Source organism: Acomys russatus, chromosome 5 (genome assembly GCF_903995435.1).
Source record: "Acomys russatus chromosome 5, mAcoRus1.1, whole genome shotgun sequence".
Classification (NCBI taxonomy): domain Eukaryota; kingdom Metazoa; phylum Chordata; class Mammalia; order Rodentia; family Muridae; genus Acomys; species Acomys russatus.
The window spans coordinates 31,295,217-31,314,175 of NC_067141.1; the positions used below are offsets into that span (position 1 = coordinate 31,295,217).

At 51.0% G+C, this 18,959-nt stretch overlaps 3 protein-coding genes across 4 annotated transcripts in view; 1 reads left to right on the top strand and 2 right to left on the bottom strand.

The window, feature by feature from the left end:
* Positions 1-3,617: 3,617 nt before the first annotated feature.
* Positions 3,618-8,211, bottom strand: Fen1 (flap structure-specific endonuclease 1). Its single transcript, XM_051146115.1, has 2 exons — positions 7,837-8,211; positions 3,618-5,384 (listed from the first exon to the last, which is right to left on the bottom strand). Exon 2 carries the CDS (start codon positions 5,360-5,362, stop codon positions 4,220-4,222), a length of 1,143 nt encoding a protein of 380 aa, XP_051002072.1. The 5' UTR covers positions 5,363-5,384; positions 7,837-8,211; the 3' UTR covers positions 3,618-4,219.
* Positions 8,212-8,261: 50 nt separating this feature from the next.
* Positions 8,262-18,959, top strand: part of Tmem258 (transmembrane protein 258) — a 105,242-nt gene continuing 94,544 nt past the window's right edge. The window contains exons 1-4 of one of the 2 annotated variants that reach the window (XM_051146116.1): positions 8,262-8,395; positions 10,504-10,613; positions 11,250-11,386; positions 11,868-11,976. In XM_051146116.1, coding sequence (XP_051002073.1) covers positions 8,393-8,395; positions 10,504-10,613; positions 11,250-11,376 — 240 coding nt within the window. In that variant the 5' untranslated portion in view covers positions 8,262-8,392 and the 3' untranslated portion in view covers positions 11,377-11,386; positions 11,868-11,976. Of the gene's footprint in view, positions 8,396-10,503; positions 10,614-11,249; positions 11,390-11,867; positions 11,977-18,959 lie in introns of those variants that run through there. The other variant, XM_051146117.1, reaches the window with a different exon arrangement.
* Myrf (myelin regulatory factor) overlaps positions 13,356-18,959 on the bottom strand; it is a 31,717-nt gene continuing 26,113 nt past the window's right edge. Inside the window, exons 22-27 of the mRNA XM_051146114.1 lie at positions 18,589-18,840; positions 17,097-17,184; positions 16,810-16,884; positions 16,362-16,467; positions 15,238-15,312; positions 13,356-15,101 (exon numbers count right to left, since the gene is read on the bottom strand). Coding sequence (XP_051002071.1) covers positions 15,021-15,101; positions 15,238-15,312; positions 16,362-16,467; positions 16,810-16,884; positions 17,097-17,184; positions 18,589-18,840 — 677 coding nt within the window. The 3' untranslated portion in view covers positions 13,356-15,020. The remainder of the gene's footprint in view (positions 15,102-15,237; positions 15,313-16,361; positions 16,468-16,809; positions 16,885-17,096; positions 17,185-18,588; positions 18,841-18,959) is intronic.

The window sequence follows — 18,959 nt, forward strand, 5'->3', positions numbered from 1 at the left end:
GGTAGTAACACTGAGGTCTGTGAACGTCACTGCTGCAGCAAGGCAGCTCCTCTGTCTACTTGTTCAAGCGTCTTTTTCTCCTGGAGGCCAGATAGGAATTTAGGATAAGTTCTGACAAAGCATGACAGCCTAACATTAAAATAGGGTTTTGTAATCTTCTGGATTGTAAAAAGTAAGAATGGTCTAACTCACTCTTCCAGAGAACATAGGAACATGCCCGGAGAGTCCTAACCCGCACACCCACGCTCTCTTGTTCCCCAGACCCAAGGGCATTAGTCTGTTGCCTGCTCAACAGAGTCTCCTTGCATCGTACTGACCATCTGTCTGGAATTAGAGAACTTCGAAACAGAAGGCAAAGTACAGCGCATGTTTGTGGAGGAATGGCAAGCAGTCAAGATGAGGGTGTTAAAGGATGTTGGGTATGGCATAGCGACAGGCAGGATTCCTTGAGTTTTCTAGGACAATCCCCAGAGAAAGCAGGTTGCAGAAGAGCCCAGTGACTGGCCTTGCTAGAAAACCCATCTGAAGCAGGCTGGATAGAAATCAGAATTAAACAGTGCTGCCTGTATTAACTCCTTCCCTCCAGAATAGGTGCTGATCCCTCCCGTGCCTGTCCCCTACCACCACGGGTAAGGGTGTGGCGCTCCCAGTCTGTCAAGCTCACTGGCTTTGAGCCTTCAGCTGCCAGTCTGAGCAAATACCAGTGATCTCTGTTGTCCCAAGACCAGGGCTTCAGAGCATCTGAGCCACTGTGGCCTTCTCTCCTCAGCCTTCCCTGTGGCTTGTGCATAGCTGCAGGGGACATGGAGACAAGACTCAGAATGTTACAGTGGTAAAGTGAGGTATCTCGAATCCACTGACAGATGAAAAAACAGGGTTAGAGGGAAAGTCACCTCTGCTCATGTAGATAGTGGCAGACCATCTGAACATAACCTTGTTGAAACTCTAACTTCTGTGTCTATCTTTAGTACCATCATCTTTTTACTTCCTGGCTAAAGGCATTTCCTTTAATTGGGCTTAGTATCAGTATCTGTGTGTGCCAATGTCATTACCACATCCTGATGAAGCTAAAGAATAAAAATTAATTTGGACCAAAAAAAAAAAAAAATGTTATTTATTTGAAATCCGTGCAGCGTGTCTGCACATGTCTACCAGATTCCCTGGTGCAGGGCAGGGGAGCAGCTCAGCTGGTAAAGCACTTTCTGTCCAAGCATGAAGCCCCAAGTTCAGATCCCCAGGGCCCGTGTAAAAGGCAGGTGTAGAGGTCTGTAACCCAGCACAGGGGGAGGTGTATCCTCGGAGCTCGCTGGCCAACCACTCTAGGCAAACCAGTAAGCTTCGGGTTCAGTAAGACTTTGCCTTGTGGAGTGACTACAGCAAATCCCTGCTACTGCTTTCAGGACCATGTACACACATGAACATACACAAGATTCCCTAGTGGTGGTGGTGGTGCTGCTGCTGCTGCAAGTCCCCTCCCACCTGTGTGCTCGGCTCCCTTCGGTTCCCTTGTCTGACCTCAACATGCAAGGCTGGCCTGACCAAGCCAGGACCCTTCCGAGGACACCCATCTGTGGAGACGCTGTACTGCTCCGGCACTGCTGGTTCAGTGTCTTCACTCTCTGGTCCCTTAGCTTTCCATTTTGAGTCATTTCTCCCTTTAGGCCGGTTTTGAATTTCGTCATGGTTATACCCAGAAGTCCTGTTGGCCTGTTTCTTTGCCCACACGTCCTTAGGCAGACTGCAGAACCAAGGCCTCTTAGCTGTTCATCACACTTGAACAGCTCTCAGAGAGACAGCAGGACATTCACAGGGCCACACATACACCAGCCAACTCAGAGAAAAGGCTCAGCAGTTCGAATGTAAAAGCAGTAAGCCGGAACTCTAAATGCCACTGACCACAGGGCGCAAGCCGCTGAAAGCCACTGCATTGAAGCAGTACAGTCCTGGCACTGAGCTCACTGCCACTGTAGATTTAGAATCAAATTAATGGAATCAGGAAAAAAAACCCTCAAATAAGCACAGCTTGCTTTAATCTGGAAAAGTCAGTTCCACTTTTCAACTGCTAAGAGCAGAGAACAAACTAAGTGCTCCGCCCTGAGGATAAAATAGTGTCTATGTTCGCCTAAGACGTCATTTGGAAAATAGTATGAACTCAAGGCTTGCCTGGCCTACTGAGTTCCAGGCCAAGCAGCACCACATAGTGAGACCACGTGGTGTGTGTGTGTGTGTGCGTGCGCACACGTGTGCATCTAAGTGTTCATGGTGCGAGTATGTTGTGTTGGGAGCCAGGGAGGAGATTGAAAACAACCATGCAAAGGCACAGCAGGTAAAAGCCCTGACAACTTGAGTTCAACCTCCATAATGTGAAGATCCCCAAAAGCTGCCCTTTGACCTCCACAGTGCTTCCACACATGCACACCTGCCCACCACCATATAATAAAATTTAAAGGATTTGAAAACCCATAGGATTAGTCTTCTACTCAATTTGTCAAGGCATTGTCAACATGGAGTCATGTACTGTTGCCAGAACTGTGGGATCAGAACTCAAACAGGCTAGCTCCCCACTCAGCTTTACCAGTTGTAATGGCTTCTTAGCTATCAACCTGACATCTGGAATCAACTCCCACTCAAGCAGCTGGGCGAAGCTGTGTGGAGGGGTTTCTTCACCAGTTCCTTTGAGGTGGGAAGACTCACCCTAAATCTGGACCGCACTTTCTAGTGGCAGCCCACGCAAAAGGACGTGGAAGCTGCTGCTTCTCGCCAGCTCATCCTCACTGTTGCTGAGGCATTCCTTCTCTGGGACACTTCATGCAGAGCATCATTAGACAAGCTGAACCAGAGCCTGTACACCACTCTGACATCCCATCCATCCTGTTCCTCTAGAGAACCCTAATGCACCAGTGCTTTCAAACTATCAAACATTCATCCTGAGACCCTGAAATCCCAAGAGGAACAGGGTTTCTTTTATTTATTCATTCATTTATTTATTGGGGTTTCAAGATAGGATTTTTGGCTGTCCTGAAACTAGCTCTATAAACCAAGCTGACCTTGTACTCAGCAGAGATCGACCTGCTTCTGCCACCCTTGTGCTGGGTTTAAAAGCATGCGCCACTATCCCCTAGTGGAACAAGGTTTCTGAACAGCAGTTGTTTAGCCAAGTGGCAAAACTGCCTGGATGTTATGCTATAGTTGATCTAAATTACAAGACTGTTTGAGGGGACTCCTTTACCTCACAGACTGTGTGGAACATGTGAATCCGGTCAAGCTATTCAAAGTACTGAAGTACAAAAGGCTAGAGCCACTTCAGCTGCTGTGGCATTACATGGGGTATGGTGCCACCTCGTGGCCATTTTTAAATCACTTGCTACCAGGGCAATCCCAGCCTGTCTGTCATCTATTTTTAGAGGGAAAAGATCATATTTTACAGGAACCTAAAGCACTAAGGGTGTTTTCAAACATCATCAAAGTACACCACATTCTGGTCATTTTTATAGTTTTATTGATTTTTTTTTTCTTCACATTTTAAAAAATAGAAATAGCACATGAACAAGAGTCGCCCCCTCCCCCCAACCTCAATTCAATTGATCGCTAAGAAAAGGCCAGAGCAGCCGTTGGGTTCAATTCCCAGCACTGGAGACAGTGGAGGAGGAACAAGAACAAACCAAAACTACAAATCAAAACCTAAAACACTGCCACTTCACTCCCCAGAAAAACTACTATAGACTCACCAGACACCAAGTTCAAGTTTCTGCCCACAAAACACAGCCAGTTAGTAATCAAGCCCTTTGTTGCCAGCCAGACTGCGCTCTGCTCTGTCTTCGCAGCTCTCATCAGCTAAGCTGGTCTTTCAGGGCACAGTGAACGCAGAGAGTGCAGTCAGGTTCTATAGTCACTCCTCACCAGCTGGCCAGCCAGGAAACTCTCCTTACACTCTCTCCCAGCTTTGTCTGCTTTAGAATGTTGCTGTCAGTTTCACAGAACAATGGACACAGAGCCCATCAACCTGAGGAGTGGTTTGCGCCTGATATTTTTCCTGAGCTAGAAAAGAGGAAAAGCCAAACTGTGGCCTTTTTGCCACAGGATCAAATGAGAAAGGGAAAGCGGGCAGCACTGGGAAGCACTGGACTCTCCTCCAGACAGGAACCCAGGGAAAGTGCTCTCGGTGAGGGTACAAAGCAGATATCCTGGGGTCAAGGGACAGTGGTGGGGGAGGACATGTTTATTTTCCCCTTTTGAACTTCCCCGCTCCCCCAGTCTTTGTTTTCTTCTTAGCAGGCCCCTTGGGTTCTGGCTCCTTGCGCTTAGCTGAGGACAGTGAGCCTGTCACCTTGAAGAAATCATCTAGGCGGCCCTGGGTGCTGCCCTGGCGGCTCTTACTCAGCCGCTTGACCCCACTGCGAATTCGCTCCTCAGAAAACTGCTTTTCACCACACATAAATTTGACCAACTCTTCTTCATTTGGCTCGCTCCACTTCAGCTCCACAGACTCTGGGTCCAGCACCTCGGGCTCCAGGAAGAGTTGCTGGGCTTCCTTGTGGAGCCAGTTTTCTGGAACAGGGTACTTGCTGGGATCCAGCCGCCGCACGATCTCCTCAATGCTCTTATGCTTCTGGATGAGGTCCACGGCCCGCTTGGGCCCAATGCCACGGATACTCTCACAGTAGTCGCTACCCAACAGGATGCACAGATCCACAAACTGCTCCTGGTTCAGACCCAGCTCCTGCAGGACCCGGCTCAGGTGGAACTCCTGGATGGGCAGCTTCTTGGCCTCACTGGCAGTCAGGTGTCGCATTAGCACCGGGCTGCCAAAAGTGAGGCAGTCCATGTCCTCAGTGGCTGCGGCATAGACTTTGCCAGCCTTCACCAGGGCAGCGCAGCTGGCCTCCGCCTCACTGGGGGCATCGAGGTATGGGATGCCCATGAGACTCAGCAGGTGTTTGCACTCATCGTTGTGTTGCTTGGTGACCTTCACGAGCCGCTTTGTGAACTTTTCCACCTCCTCTTCTATCCCAGCCTCCTGCGCCTGCTGCAGCTGCTTCTCGGCCTCGGCGCGCCTCTCGCTGCGCTTGGCCAGCTCTCCTGACTTCAGCTGTGGTGGTTTGCCATCAAAGACATACACAGGCTTGATGCCGTTCTCCATCATGCGGATGGTCCGGTAGAACATGCCCATCAGGTGGCTGGTAGTCTCTCCCTCCTCATTCTGCAGCACATCACCACCCTGGCGGACGGCAATCAGGAACTGGTAAATGCTCATGGAGGCGTCAATGGCCACTTTGCGGCCAAAGTAACTCTTGATGTCATTCTCCCGGATGGCACTGGGGGCCACATCAGCAATTAGCTTGGCAAGGCCTTGAATTCCCATGGTAACTACACAGGAACAATGGCTAAAACAAAAAAAAGACAAGTAAGAAGAAGAACTTGGAGGATACAAAAGGAACAAAGGTCGTAAGTGGCAGCATTCACCAATTTCACGTTTAATTAAACTTAACATGAAACACAACAGGACTCCAAGTCCTGCTGCAAAGCAGAAGAAGATGCAAAGTTGAACAAGACTCTTAAGACAGCTACAGCTGGGCGAGGTGGCGCACCCCTGTACTCCCAGCACTCGGGGTGGTGGGGGGGGGAAGAGGCAGGATTGCCAGCTGTAAGTTCGAGGACAGCCTGGTCTACAAAGCAAGTCCAGGTTCACTGAAGCTATACAAAGAAACTGTCTTCAAACAAACGAACACAGACAGACAAACAGACATCTACAGTACATCCAACTAACGAGCAAGCAAGAGACCCTGGATGTTCCTGAGTAACTTAAAGTACATCTGTTGCACAAAGAATGACTTCAACTTTCATCTGTATCAAGGATCAGGGAAGACAAGTGTGCTTGGCTCACCTTCAGGGCTCCTGGGGTCATAAAGGAAGAAATGAACCCTCAGGAGCAGGTAAGTACCAGCTATGCAAACGTGGCTGTCTGACTTATTGCTTCTCTACAGATGTCAGCTGTTGCGGCAGGCCTGAGGGTACACTTCTGAATGAGGACCAGGGAGCCATCTCACAGCCCCGCTATTCCTGAGCGCCCACGGGTTTCTGTTTTTATCAGGATGATGAGGACGTTTTAAAGTCCTACTCTTTGTACTCTCTCCCTACCACCAAGTCTGAAACCCACACCCATGACTCCTGCTACAGATGTAAATTAAGGGCGGGCATGCTGGAATAATCACACAGGCCATACTGCACTTCCGCAGTTCCAGACTTCCATCAAATTGTTCTTAGGGCAGCATTTCCAAAACTAGCCTCACAATTTTTGCCCTTTCCAACTGAAACATGAATTTTCCTTCATCTAATATTTTTATTTAAGGGGAGAAGAAAAAAAGGGGGGGGAGGAAAAACTAATTATGAGTGGTAGCCCATGCCTTTAATCTTGGAAGGCACAGGCAAGTGGATCTCTGAGTTCAAGGCCAGCCTACTCTACATATCAAGTCCCAGGCCAGCCAGAGTTACACAGTGAAACCTTGTTGGTGTACCTGGCAACTCAGCTGTCCTGCCTACAGTATCCTGGCAACCTCTGATATCATCACTTGACACACCAGGTATGAGCCAGATAAAAAGGATCCTGCCAGCCTCCTCCCTCCCTCTCCCTCTGTGTGTGTGTGTCATGGGTGCCCTCCTCCTCCTTGCCCTCCTTTCCCACAAGAAACCTTCTTTACCAGATCTGTTGCATGCATGGCATCTTAATCATTATTACAATACCTGTCTCAAAAATAATCCCAGCACTGGGGAAACAGAAGCAGGTGGATCTCTGTGAATCTGAGGCCTACAAAGTGAGTGAGTACAGGCCAGCCAGGGCATGTTACACAGAGAAAGCCAGTCTCAAAAAAGCAAAACAAAAAACTAAGTTGGGAAAGAGAATCCACCTTTAACAAAAACACCTGCCTTCTAGCAGTCATATTGTAATGTGTTAAATGTAGAAAAGGATTTTCTAATATGCAATTTATTAAGGTCATCCCGCTTGCCCAATGTTGGTGTATCCACACGGCAAGAAAATCCTGCCAATTCTTCTAATTGTTCCCAATCTTACGTCACTGCGTCTTTTCTGAAGCCCATGTGACACCGTTATATAGTTTCCCTCCTGAGTCCAAACACTTGAGCATGCCTGGCGCCACAATCTATCTGTACAGTATGGAAGCCTAACGAAAAGGCCCGCCTCTGTCTTCTGATCTGGATAATTGTGGTGCTTCGATGAAAACAAGCAGCGAAAGCTCGGCCTTTAGGGCTGAGGTAGCTCGCTGCTTCAGACGTTGTCTAGCATCGATGATGTCCCATGTTGAATCCCCAGCACCAGAAACCCGCATCGCCAGATGCTGTGCAGATGTTCCCGCAGTCAATTCTCTGGTTCACGCCTCACTTACTGCTTTGCTAGAATGAATACGAGATAGTCCCACCCGTCAAGTCCCACAGACGGGAACCTGCTCTGTCCCGATACTGTTTCAGTCCCGCCTGCATAGGACCTCCCGGATAGCAAAGCTCTAAACGAAATGGCTCGAAGGCAGGATCAAAACATGCTCGGCTCCCCTGCGACACCTCTCCCCCGGCTCGAAGGCAAACTGATCAACCACCCTATTCACTGGGCCCCACTGTCCTGCGGAATCTCCCCAGATTCCCCTGATCCAGAAATGTCCTCGGGACTTTTCCAACACCGGCCTCATCCAGAAATACAAGAAAGTACAGTGTCTCTTGCCGCCAGCAGACCTTGAAGCCATTTCCTTAGAGGTACAAAGCCTCCCCGCTCCATACTCCACACAAGGGCCCTCGGACAACACGCTTTAGTTATTACCCTCCTCCTACCGGTGAAGAGAGAAGCTCCGAGCAGCGCGAAAGGCCCAAGCCCCGGGCCTCCTGGTGCTGCTCCCGCTGCCCTCACAGGCGCTTCCGCGAGATCTCACCACGCCTCAACAGCACGAGGCCTCAGCAGCTAGGGGTGGTCTAGCGTCCTCAGCGGTCTCTGGACAGCCCCCGAGCCCGCTCTTCCGAGGTTGTTTGCAGCTTCGCTGCCTTCCAAAGCCCGCGCTCCCGTCACGTGAGCCACCCGCCGCGAACAGCCTCCTGGGAACTGTAGTGCACGTCCCGCCACTTCAGATAGCGGCTTCCATACTGGTCACTCTTTCCAGGAAAAAACGGATTAAAACAGAGGCCTTGCACCACTCTTTCCCACAGTTAGACCATATGCCATTCACACAAGGTCCCCATAGTCCTAGTTTCCTCTACACCCGAAAACATAGGACTACAAGTCCTACAATGCGGCGCGCAAGGGACCATATCCTTTTCCTGTTGCTCAACGCGCCTGCTCCTGCCGACGTGTTCTTCCGGTGGCGGACCGGTGGTTTATCCAGTGCGGGGCAAAATGGTGAGATGAGGGGAGCTGCACACAGGGCTGTGGGCCAGGGATCCTGGGTGCTGGGTCCACACCGTGTTCTTCCGCGGAGGCCTCAGCATGCCGTGTCCCGAGGGTGGGACTCCACTGGAACCCGTTTGAATTGGTGACGGGGGAAGCAAGCCTCTTTCCATGGATTCCTCAGGTTGAGGTTTCCATCACAATGGGCTTATGATGTCGTTGGTTATAAGGCATGGGGTGCACTTTGCATACCGTCGCGCTTTTATTTCTCTTTCCTGTGATCAATTATCTCTATCTGGAAGGCTTCCCTGGCTGACATTGTACTCATCCCGCAAGGCCCTTGTATAAATGTCATTTCCTGGTGAAACATTTGCAACTCTGTTAGGCACTTTTCTTTCTTCTGGGAGCTCTCACAGTCCGTGCACACCTCTTGCCACGTTTCATGGACTTCTCTTGAATCTTCCACGCCTCCTAGTGACTGCCATCTGACGTGCTTCTAGTTCTGGGATGATGTCTATTCATCTTTGTATTCCTGTTGCCAAACACTGGGCCTGCATTTGGAGGCTCCATAAATGGCAGCAATTGTCCTTGGCTCTTTTAGTGGGGGAAGGGGGACATAATTGTTTACTGAATTGAATTCCTGTGTCTCTTAGAACAATGGGCTCAGTTTACTTCTCTGGAGTTGTTATGTTCTGGACTTTAGAAGCATTGGCTGGAGAGTGACAATGGAGGTTAACGTTTGTACAGAACTTTACGTTTATGGTCCTTTCACAGGCATTATCTCATAGTCTTCTCTGCAGCCTCAGGAAGGAAACAAATACCTATTGAGCAGTTATTCTATGCTGGACAGTAAACTATGTCTGTCAACATTCATCATCTCCAATCAGGCATCAGCCCTGTGACAAATACTGTTATAACTACTTTACTCAGACACCAATGTGTCAGTAAAGCCAGAATTATCAGCTGTCTTCTGCCAGGAGATCCCGTGGCTCCCTCCTAATGCAGTGGAAAAGAGTACTCCCAAGTAATAACGAGGTCTGTGTACTAGTCTAAGCTCTGACTTCCTGCACAGATTAGTAGCTTATAGAGTTTGGACACAGGACCAAAAGCAGTGTAAACTGTGAGCAAGCTTTTTCTCTATGCATCTCCCACCCCACCCCACCCCACCCCTTTCATAGTGATCATTGGCTGGAAAACCCTAAGAGCCATTTGTCTCTATTCCTGAACTTCTGACACTTAGCTGCTTTTCTTATCTCACCAACAGAAAAGCTGCCACCTCCAAGCTTCTTTGTTGTAATTGGTTTTGTTATGTTACATTTTGTTTGTTCCCAGGTGCTGGGGATCACACCCAAGACTTTATTCATGCTAGTCAAATGCTCTGCCACAAAGCCTGCCACGTCCCTACTTTAAGATGTGATTGTAGGGCTGGGGAGGTGGCTCAGTGGGCAAAGAATTTGGTGTGCACGCCCGATAGCCTGAGTTGGATCCTAGAGCCTACAGTACTTTTTAAAAGCCAGATGTGGTAAGCCCAGAACTCACACAGCAGGATAGAAAATGGAAGCAGGGGAGCCGCCCGGGAGCCTGAGGGCCAGCTAACCTGCAGTGCATGCCACAGTGACCAAAGAACCAAGAGAGACCCTGCCTCAAACGTGGCAGAAGACGACTCTCAGTTGTCCTTTAACCTCCACACGGATTTAAAGAGAAAGGGGGTAAGGGAGCTGACCTGCAAAATGGCTCAGCAGGTAAATCCACCTACTTTCAAGCCTAGTTACTTGAGGTCAGTCCTCAGGACCCACATGGCAGAAGGAGAAAACCAGTTCTTCAAGTTGAACTCTGACCTCCCTGTGCACTCAGTGGTACCTGAACTCACACACATACACAGAGTAGATAAAGGTAATAAAATTTTAAAATGTGTGTGTACATATGTGTACACAGGCGTGCGCGCGCGCGCACAGACACACACACACACACAAATGATAATTTCCTTTCTATAATGAATCAATCACTTGAAAGGGTTCTGCATTTTCCAGATGATATGCACTTCTAAAAGCCTCAGCAGTGCACAGCTGCTCCAAGATCTTCCCAGACTGAAAGCATGATTGATCTCTTTTCTTCTCTAGGAGCTCGAGGCCATGAGTAGGTACACCAGCCCGGTGAACCCGGCTGTCTTCCCACACCTGACTGTGGTGCTTCTGGCCATCGGCATGTTCTTTACCGCCTGGTTTTTCGTGTATCCTTTTACTGACAGCCAGTGGGGCCAGAGTTAATGACCTGGGGGCGGAGGAAGAAACCACACTAGGTACCTGCACCCCTGCCACTTTTTTTCCTTCGAGGTGGGATTGAGACAAGGTGCATATAGGAGGAGGCTGGCACTGCCCAAGGGCAGGCCATGACCTTGTTTTCCAAGGTAGTTCAGTCTGCTCTTGAGACAGAACTGAGGTTTGAAAGGTGGCTTGTTGCTGTTTGATGGTTTTGCTTTGAGACAAGGTCTCACTGTACAGACGTGGCTGGCCTGAAACTCATGGGGGTCCACCTGCCTCTGCAGAGTGCTGGGATCCCAGCCATGCACCATTATACCCAGCAGAGAGGTGATTTAGGCAGAGGGGTGCTCAGGTGTCAGGAAGTCTGGCGCCTAGTCCTAGCTGTACCGTGACTAGAGGCGATCGGCCTAGCTACCATTGGCCGCTTCTTCTCATGAATGTTAGAGGTGTGGTGTGGGACATCAGAGCCCATGTCATCTCTTGGGATCCTCTGCCTGGCTGTACCAAGCCAGAAAAAGCCTCCCAGGAAGCCCTTAGCCTGTGTTTCCCCATGTTGAGTAATCCTGCACTGTAGTGCATCTTTGCTTCTTAACAGTCCTGCCTAGTTACGAGGTCACCTCCACCAAGTACACACGCGACATCTACAAAGAGCTCCTCATCTCCTTGGTGGCCTCACTCTTCATGGGCTTTGGAGTCCTGTTCCTCCTGCTCTGGGTCGGCATCTATGTCTGAGTCCCCAAGGGTAAGAGCTGTGACAAGTTAGTACATGCCTGAAGAAGCTGCCTACAGCCGTATCTGTGGGCCCTCTCTCCCATGCAAGACTCTGGTTCATGGGGACAGAAACACTGGGGTGGATCAAGACCCCCTCTCCCTGACCGCATGAGTATTTGAGCCAAGTGTGACCTGATGTGTCAGTTCTTAGCTCTCCCCATCCTCAAGGCCTCACTCAAGCTTTGGGGTGTACTTGGTAGGGATGGAGTAAGGGCTGCGTACAGCTTTACATCTGCATTCTTACAAGTCATACACCGATGACTTGGGAAGGATCTGGGAGTTACAACAAGTAACACCCCAACAGGTCACTGAAAGTCAGTTCTGGTGACCCGTCCTCAGTGGCTGTTCCTTTCAGCCCTTTTACAGCCCGTGCTCAAGGCCCATAGGATTACAGGGAGGGGATGTACATAGAGGTCATTGGTCTCATTCTTAATTGTGCTCTCTTCTTCCAGGTACACACCAGGAAGCTCACAAAGTCCTTGCTTTTGTAAATTAATTTTTTTACCATTGCCACACTTGTCCGCCTGCTGTTTCCAATAAAGGCAGATGTATGACAAGCCTGCCTCCTGTCTGTTCTGAAGTGAGGGTCCCAGGGTCTCCTTGACTGTTGAAGTCCCACCTTTTCTGCTTCTTAACTGCCTTTTCTAGTAGTTGATGCTAGAAATTTGTGTTCTCTCCATGTGGGCAAGGGCTGGGTAAGTGCCATCTTGTCTTTGGTGTAAAGCTTACCTATGGACAGGAAATGTCCAGGCCTACTTCTATGCTGTTTTAGAACAAACTTCTCCGGGGCCCAGCAGCAGTCAGTTTTACCCTGGGCCAGTCTTCTCTGAACACAGTCCCCGCTTCTTTGGGCTGTGGGCCTCTAGGCTCAGCTTTTCCTTTAGATGGATTCTTTCTAGGTGGGCAGTGGCACGTACATGGGGAAGGTTTGTTGGGGGGTCGGGGGTGGCCAACCTAAACCCCAAATCCAGGGATGAGGGGCATAAAGATAAGAAGTAGCTTTCTCGCCCTTTTGTGTGAGGGCCAGGAATTGTAGGCCCCTCAGAAACTAAGCTTCTAGAAAGCTTCCCACCCCCCACCCCCACTTCCACCAGAACAATCTCAAGAAGACGCCAGAGGTGAGTTCAGATACAAAGCAGTATTTATACATTTATTTATATATGTATATTTACTTTCAGAAGAAAAGGCCAGTTTTGGGGACAGGAAGCAAGTAGGCCCAGTGGCTTCCCTCTGCCTTCCTCAGAGTCAGGGTGAGTACATGATAAATAGGAGTCAGAGCTCAGGGGGAAATGGGAAGTTAACGGGAAGGGAGATGCCCTATGAACATGCAGGCTGCTAAGGGTACAGCATGGGCAGGGATCTGTGCTGGGGGCCCAATGTACAGCTCAAAGCAAGGAGGAAATTAGCCCAGTGGCTATAGGAATACCAGAAAGGAGAGGAACAGAGTACCAGCCAGGCTGTGAGCATCAGTCCATGGCCCTTAACACCTTCCCCTAAGCCCATTTATACTTGGGGCTTAAGGCAGCTTTGGTCCAAGGTTGACCCCCTCAAGCAGCTTGGAGCCCAAGTTTGGCCCCAACTCACACTGAGGACCATTCCCCAGGCATGCAAACAGACAGTTGCCAATGGGCCTAGGGCTGGCTGTGTCCAGATGGACTCCAGGGGATAGTAGAGGGTCACTTCCAGTTAAGGACTGAGGGGCCACAGTCTAAGAACACTTGCCCCTCTTGTGAAGGAGCCCCAGCATGCTACTAAAAACAGTGGGGCTGGCAGTCTTAAGGCACGGTGGAAAGCTGGATGGTGGTGGTGCGCACCTGTAATCCCAGCAGAGGCAGGCGGATCTCTGTGAGTTCGAGGCCAGCCTGGTCTACACAGTGAGTTCCAGGACAGCCAAGTCTACACAGAGAAACCCTGTCTTGAAACACCCTTTAAAAAAAAAAAAAAAAAAAAGGCACTGCGGGAAGGACAGAACAAGGTCTTAGGGCAGGCATGGCCTGCTGTGGAGTCATGATTCCTGTGGCAGAATGGAGGAGTGAAGCCAAGGTGGGAGAGCTTGGGGCAAGGTGTTTCTGCTTTTCCCTATCCTGAAGATAAGTGCTTTGAGACTCCTAGCAGGACCCACAGTTCACAGGTTTCTCAAACTCAGCTCCCCTGTAGAAAGGCCTTCCATTTAGAGTTCGGAATGGGAGTCTGGAAAAAGCAAGGCCTGGTTTCCAAAGGGTCAGTACCACAAAGAAAGAGCAGTTCCCTTTCCCACTGCTGAACCCATGGCCTGTGGCTAAATGATTGCCACACTCCTTCCAGCAGTCTGCATGTCATCGGCATTCTGCTGGTGCTACCACGAAACGCTGAAGTAAAACCCCAAACCCACTGCTCCTCTCCTGGGGGTGGAAGAGTCACAGATGGTACCCTCTGAGCACAGATCCAAGCCCCAAGAGAGGAACTTTTATTTGGGGGCACCAGAGTCTTCCTGTCTACTAGTGTCCCTCTAGGCTGAGGCCCACTCAGCTTTCCAGCTCTGACCTACACCTTGCTGCCCCAGCTTCAGTGCATGTAGTAATTACATCATTAATAAAAGTTATGTGCGTCCACCCTCCGGTGGAAACCGCCTACTGCTTGCAGGGATTCCTGCTCCTCTGCTCAGAGAAAATGATCATGTCACCAACTCCATCGTGAGCTTGGGAAACTCCCAGGAACACAGATCTTGGGAGCTCACAGGGAACCTTCCCTTCCAGGGTACTCCAGGTTCAAGGGTCCAAAGCTGACCTGGTCTGTTGGCCCCACTGGTTCAGGCCTGTGAAGAGCGGCTCTGTCAGGCACTGGTAGGTTAGCTTCTCCAGCCATCCAGGGCTGGCCCCAACTGGCTCAGGAATTCTTAGGGGCTAAGCTCTCCCAGGGAGAACTCTCCTGAACCAGCCACACTTAAAGCTTACAAATCCAGGTCTAGCAGCTGGGCGTGGTGGTGTGCGCCTGTAATCCCAGCACTCAGGTGGATCTCTGTGAGTTCAAGACCAGCCTGGTCTACAAAGCGAGTCCAGGACAGCCAGGGCTACACAGAGAAACCCTGTCTTTAAAAAAAAAAAAAAGAATCCAGGTCTAGTGTAACAGTCAAACCTCAGAGTTACTACCAAGCTGTCCCTCCTGGGAACAGCATGAAGGGTGAGGGCTATTGGCTCTCCATGGACTCATGGAGTTACAGGGCTGGGTCCAACCCCCATGGGTCTTCTCTCCACCAAAGCTCAGAAGGGAAGGCAGGGAAAGTGGGAGTGGACAAGTCAGGGCCACAGCATCCCCTTGCCTGCAGGGCCCCTGCAGTCAGCCCTCCAGCAACCATATCTAGACAGCCATGAATTGGTCCTGAGCTGCTCCAAGGAGGTGGTCAGGAGGAAGGCCCAGGAGGCTGCTCGCTCTAGCCCCCTCTGTTGAGCGAGGGTGACCAGCTGGCCCAGCAGCTCCAGTGTGAAGACTTCCAATCTCCCCAGTCAAGGGGAGGCAGTGAAGAGCAGAGAACTGGCCTGCAGCAGGCTCCAGTGTAACACATTTACATCCAGTGTTGAGGGCCCGGGGACCCCAATCCCAGCTGTGGCACTGCCTCAGGAAGCAGCTCAGTCACAGAGGCGGTAGAAGTGGAAGTAGTAGTCTGTGGCCGGCTGGATGATGGCCTCGGAGCTGCAGTTGGCCTGACCCTGTGTGGAAGGGAAGCAAGGGTGGGTGAGGTGGTTGCCCCAAGCCCTACCATGCTGTACAAAACCCTTATTCTTCTCCCAAGCCCCGTGTTGCTGTGTAGAAGTGCCCTCAGCCTCTGTGGGCAGGTGTGCTCACCAGCAATGCCACCCGGAAGTGGTATGTGAATTCACGGAAGGACAGGATGGTTACTGGCCACTGATGAGAGGTGCCCTAGAGAGAAAGGAGAGAGGTCAGGGCAGCCTTGTCCTAGCCTGCACTCCTCTCACCATGGTCATCACAGCTGAGGGGTGATCACACCCCACTTTGAGAGCAAGGATAACCACCCTCTGCAGACTGCCTTCCCTAGCCCCCGGCCTCCCTCTGTCTTGTAGCTCTTTGTGCTCTGGGCTGTGCAGGTGTTTTGTTAACCCTGCCCACAACTGCAGTGCCACACATGCAGTGGTGCTGCTACCATCTGCAGCTCACAAACAGGAAACTTGAGTCACTTGCCTCCAAGACATATGGCAGAGCTGTGTTCAAACCCAGGTCTTTGTGGCTTCCTTTTACAGTATGGCACAGGATGGGCAGCTATGAACAGCTCACCTGTCTTACCTGAGGCTTTGACTTAGCCTCTGTTGTGTGGGTTAGGCCATAGCCCCACAGCTAAAAGTGACTCACTGGCTGTCCCTCTATTCTTTAGCGCCCCTCTCTGTAAGGCCATGGATCTCCTCCCTCGGTACCCTCATCTACTTCCTCCTCTGTATGTGATTGGATTTCATGCATGTCTTCTCTCCCTCTCTAGAGACCAGGTTCTTGGAAGCACAGGAGAGGAGACAAGAGAGGTCTCAACAAATATTTGTCAAACACAAGTGAGCAAAAGTCCCCATGAGCTGGGCTGCAACAGGACCCTGAGGCAGCCTTCCACCTGTAGCCCAGGGCTGCCTATCAATCAATGCCTGGCCCTGAGTGTGAGGGCTGTGGGCTCCACACTTGCCTTCTGGGGAGTAAGGGCGGGTGCTCAGCTCCGCCTGCTGTGGCACTATGCTCATCTGAGATTGGTCCTTATAAACTCTCCTCTGCTGGGCACTGTCACCAGGGATGCAGATGCCCATCAGAGAATGGATGAGTGAAATCTGACAGGGGCCAACTGTATGTGACCCAGTAGACACACTTGCACTCTGCACTCTGTTTCCCTTCATTTGGAGATCACTATCCAGAGAAGAGGAAGGTCTGAGACCTAGCGTCGCCCACCCTTGCCTCAGATTCCCGTCTGTCCCTACCTGTGTCTCCTGATGGGGGTGGAGCCTCTGTAAAAGGCCCCCCTCCTCACAGGGCTCCTCCTTTGACGCCAGGCTGCACAGTACCACGGACACAGGAGTGGAAGAACTAGGGAAGAGGTGGGTTAACAGGGAATGGGGTTCCCAGGCAAGTAGCAGGAGCTACCCCCATCCCCATCTCCCATCCAGCCCAGTTCCACCAGAGATGAGCCATATCGTCACACAGCCTGAGAACCACACAGAATAGTCCAAGGTGTGGAATGGAGGAAACGTCTCCCACATCCCATGCGGTCCCAGGGAGGCCCTTGGAAACCCCATGCAGCAGCGTCCCTCTGCAGCCCTTCCCCAAGCGGCTGGGTCCCCCATGTAAGAAATGTAGTAAGGAATCAGATTTTCTGAGGCTCTGGAGGCTTCCACAAGGGCTCCCTCCCTCCCCGACACCAGCACTCACTTCATCTGCAAGGTCAGGCTGAGGTGCAGTGGGGTGCTGCTGCTGACAGGGATGTGGTAGGTGAAGTTTCCAAGCCTAGAGGGGCAGAGATGGTGCCTGAGCAAGGCCACTTTGCCAGGTCCCTCTCTCCTCCCCAGCCTCTTGTATTTAAAGCCCTCAGGAACCTGGAAAGAGGCTGCCCAAATTTGTGGGGGAAATTCCTCCCCAAAGGGCCAAGAACTGAGCACCCAAACTTCTTGGAGTGACAAGAGGCAGCTTCACCCCCTGCCCTACCCCCACCCCCATACCTGCAGGCATCTTCAGGCTCACAATACTGGGAGGTGATAGGCATGGAATTCTCCAGCAGCAAGATGGAGGTCAGGGATGGCGCTGGGTCTGTAAGAAGAGAGGCTGTTGGGCCCATGAGGAAATGGACAAGGTGGAATGCAAACATCACACTTGGACTTCCACTCACACCTCAGTGGAAGCAAGAATTCTTCTTTCCAGACTGTGACAACAGGATTATACCACACCCTTTCCCCAACTCCCGCGGCAGCCCTAGAACCAGCTAGTTCCCATGAGCCACCGGCAGAGCCTAAGGTCTGCCGTGGTAACAGAACCAAGATACCCAGAAGCAGGTGGAGGCCTTTCTCCGGCCAGCAATGTACAGGAACCCTCTCTCGGGCCTCTGTTCCTGACCACGCCCATTTCTACCCAGGCCCAGGCTCAGCAGTGGTCACCCTGGCAGCCAGAAACCAGCCATGAAAGGGCAGAAGACCAATACACACAACTGCTGTGATTGTTATTGAGCCAGGTATCAGCAGGGAAGTGAGGCTGTGTGTCATCTCACTATCTCAGGCTTGCTGCTGCCTAGACCTTCACCCCAGAAGTAAGAGGCTATGGTCACTAGCCTCTGCACATTTACTTGACCTGGTACATTTTTAGCTCTTTAAGGTACAAACCCGAGGTTTCCAGCAGTACCCAGAAGACCCTGTGAAGCAACCTGTTATAGACAGGATGGCTTTCCCCTTAGGGCAAACCTCCAGATGTCTTTCAAAGATGGCTCAATGTCACCTCCTCCAGGGAAGCCTTCCCTAGTGGCCTCCGTCCTTGGTCCTCCTACACCTGTTCCCTCCTTACTCCTGGGGACCCATCACTCTGAGATGTCATCACCTCTACACACTCAGAGTGTATCTCTCATATCTTGAGCACCAACAGAGCTGAGGGGAGCTCCCATCCCCTGGGGTTGCCCCACCACCTTGAACATCTGTCTGCACAAACCACACCTAGGGTTTTTGTTTTTGTTTTGTTTTGTTTGCTAAGCCACAAAGTCAAAGTGGCTGAGGCCCCCCAGCTCAGCACAGAGACACTGGTTAAGGCTACTAGGAGGCCAGAGAACACAACAAGCAGCCTGGAAACAAAACAAAACAAAACAAAACACACTATACAAGTTCTACCTTGGTTGAAACCAAAGATTTGAGGTTGAGGTCCCAGCATGTCACCTTCCCTACCCTGGCACCCCCATCTTGCCATCGCTGGGATTGCAGGTGTGTGTCACCATACCTGGTACGTTCTGGGCATCAACCTCTGGTCTTCATGTTTTCAAAGCAAGTGCTTTACCTACTGGGTTACCTCTACCCCCACCCCGACAATATAAGGAGCACGTGACATGATGTACATGGGGCTTGTGGTCTGATTCCTAATGTCTGCTTGAGTGACAATTCTGTGCTCAGACAGCCATGTGACTGGGCTGAAATGGGCCTTAGCCAGTGGCTATGAAGTGTTGAAAGAGGCAAGTACCTAGCTGGCCCTGGGTCTGAGAGAGTTGAGCAGGGCTTGGGCTGGGTTGCAGAGCTTCTCTGCGAGCACGACTGTGGAGACCAAAGCTGGGACTGTTCTTGGTCTTGCTCTGCCCTCCAGGAAAGGGGACCACAGGACTGGCTAGAGGTTCCAGGTTCTTGGGGTGCTTGGAATAGCTGATGCCATTCGCTGAAATGCCCCAGGATTTGGCTCTGATGTTAGTGACTGGCAGTAGGGCCATCTGGCTGGGACCTATGGACAGAAGCAAAGGTAGGCTGAGGAAAATGGAGCCAGCTTCCTCCTGTCCTGGCTTTCTGTGAACCTTCATGTGTTTTCTGGTTCCTTTGGGGGTGACTCCCCAAACCTCCAAA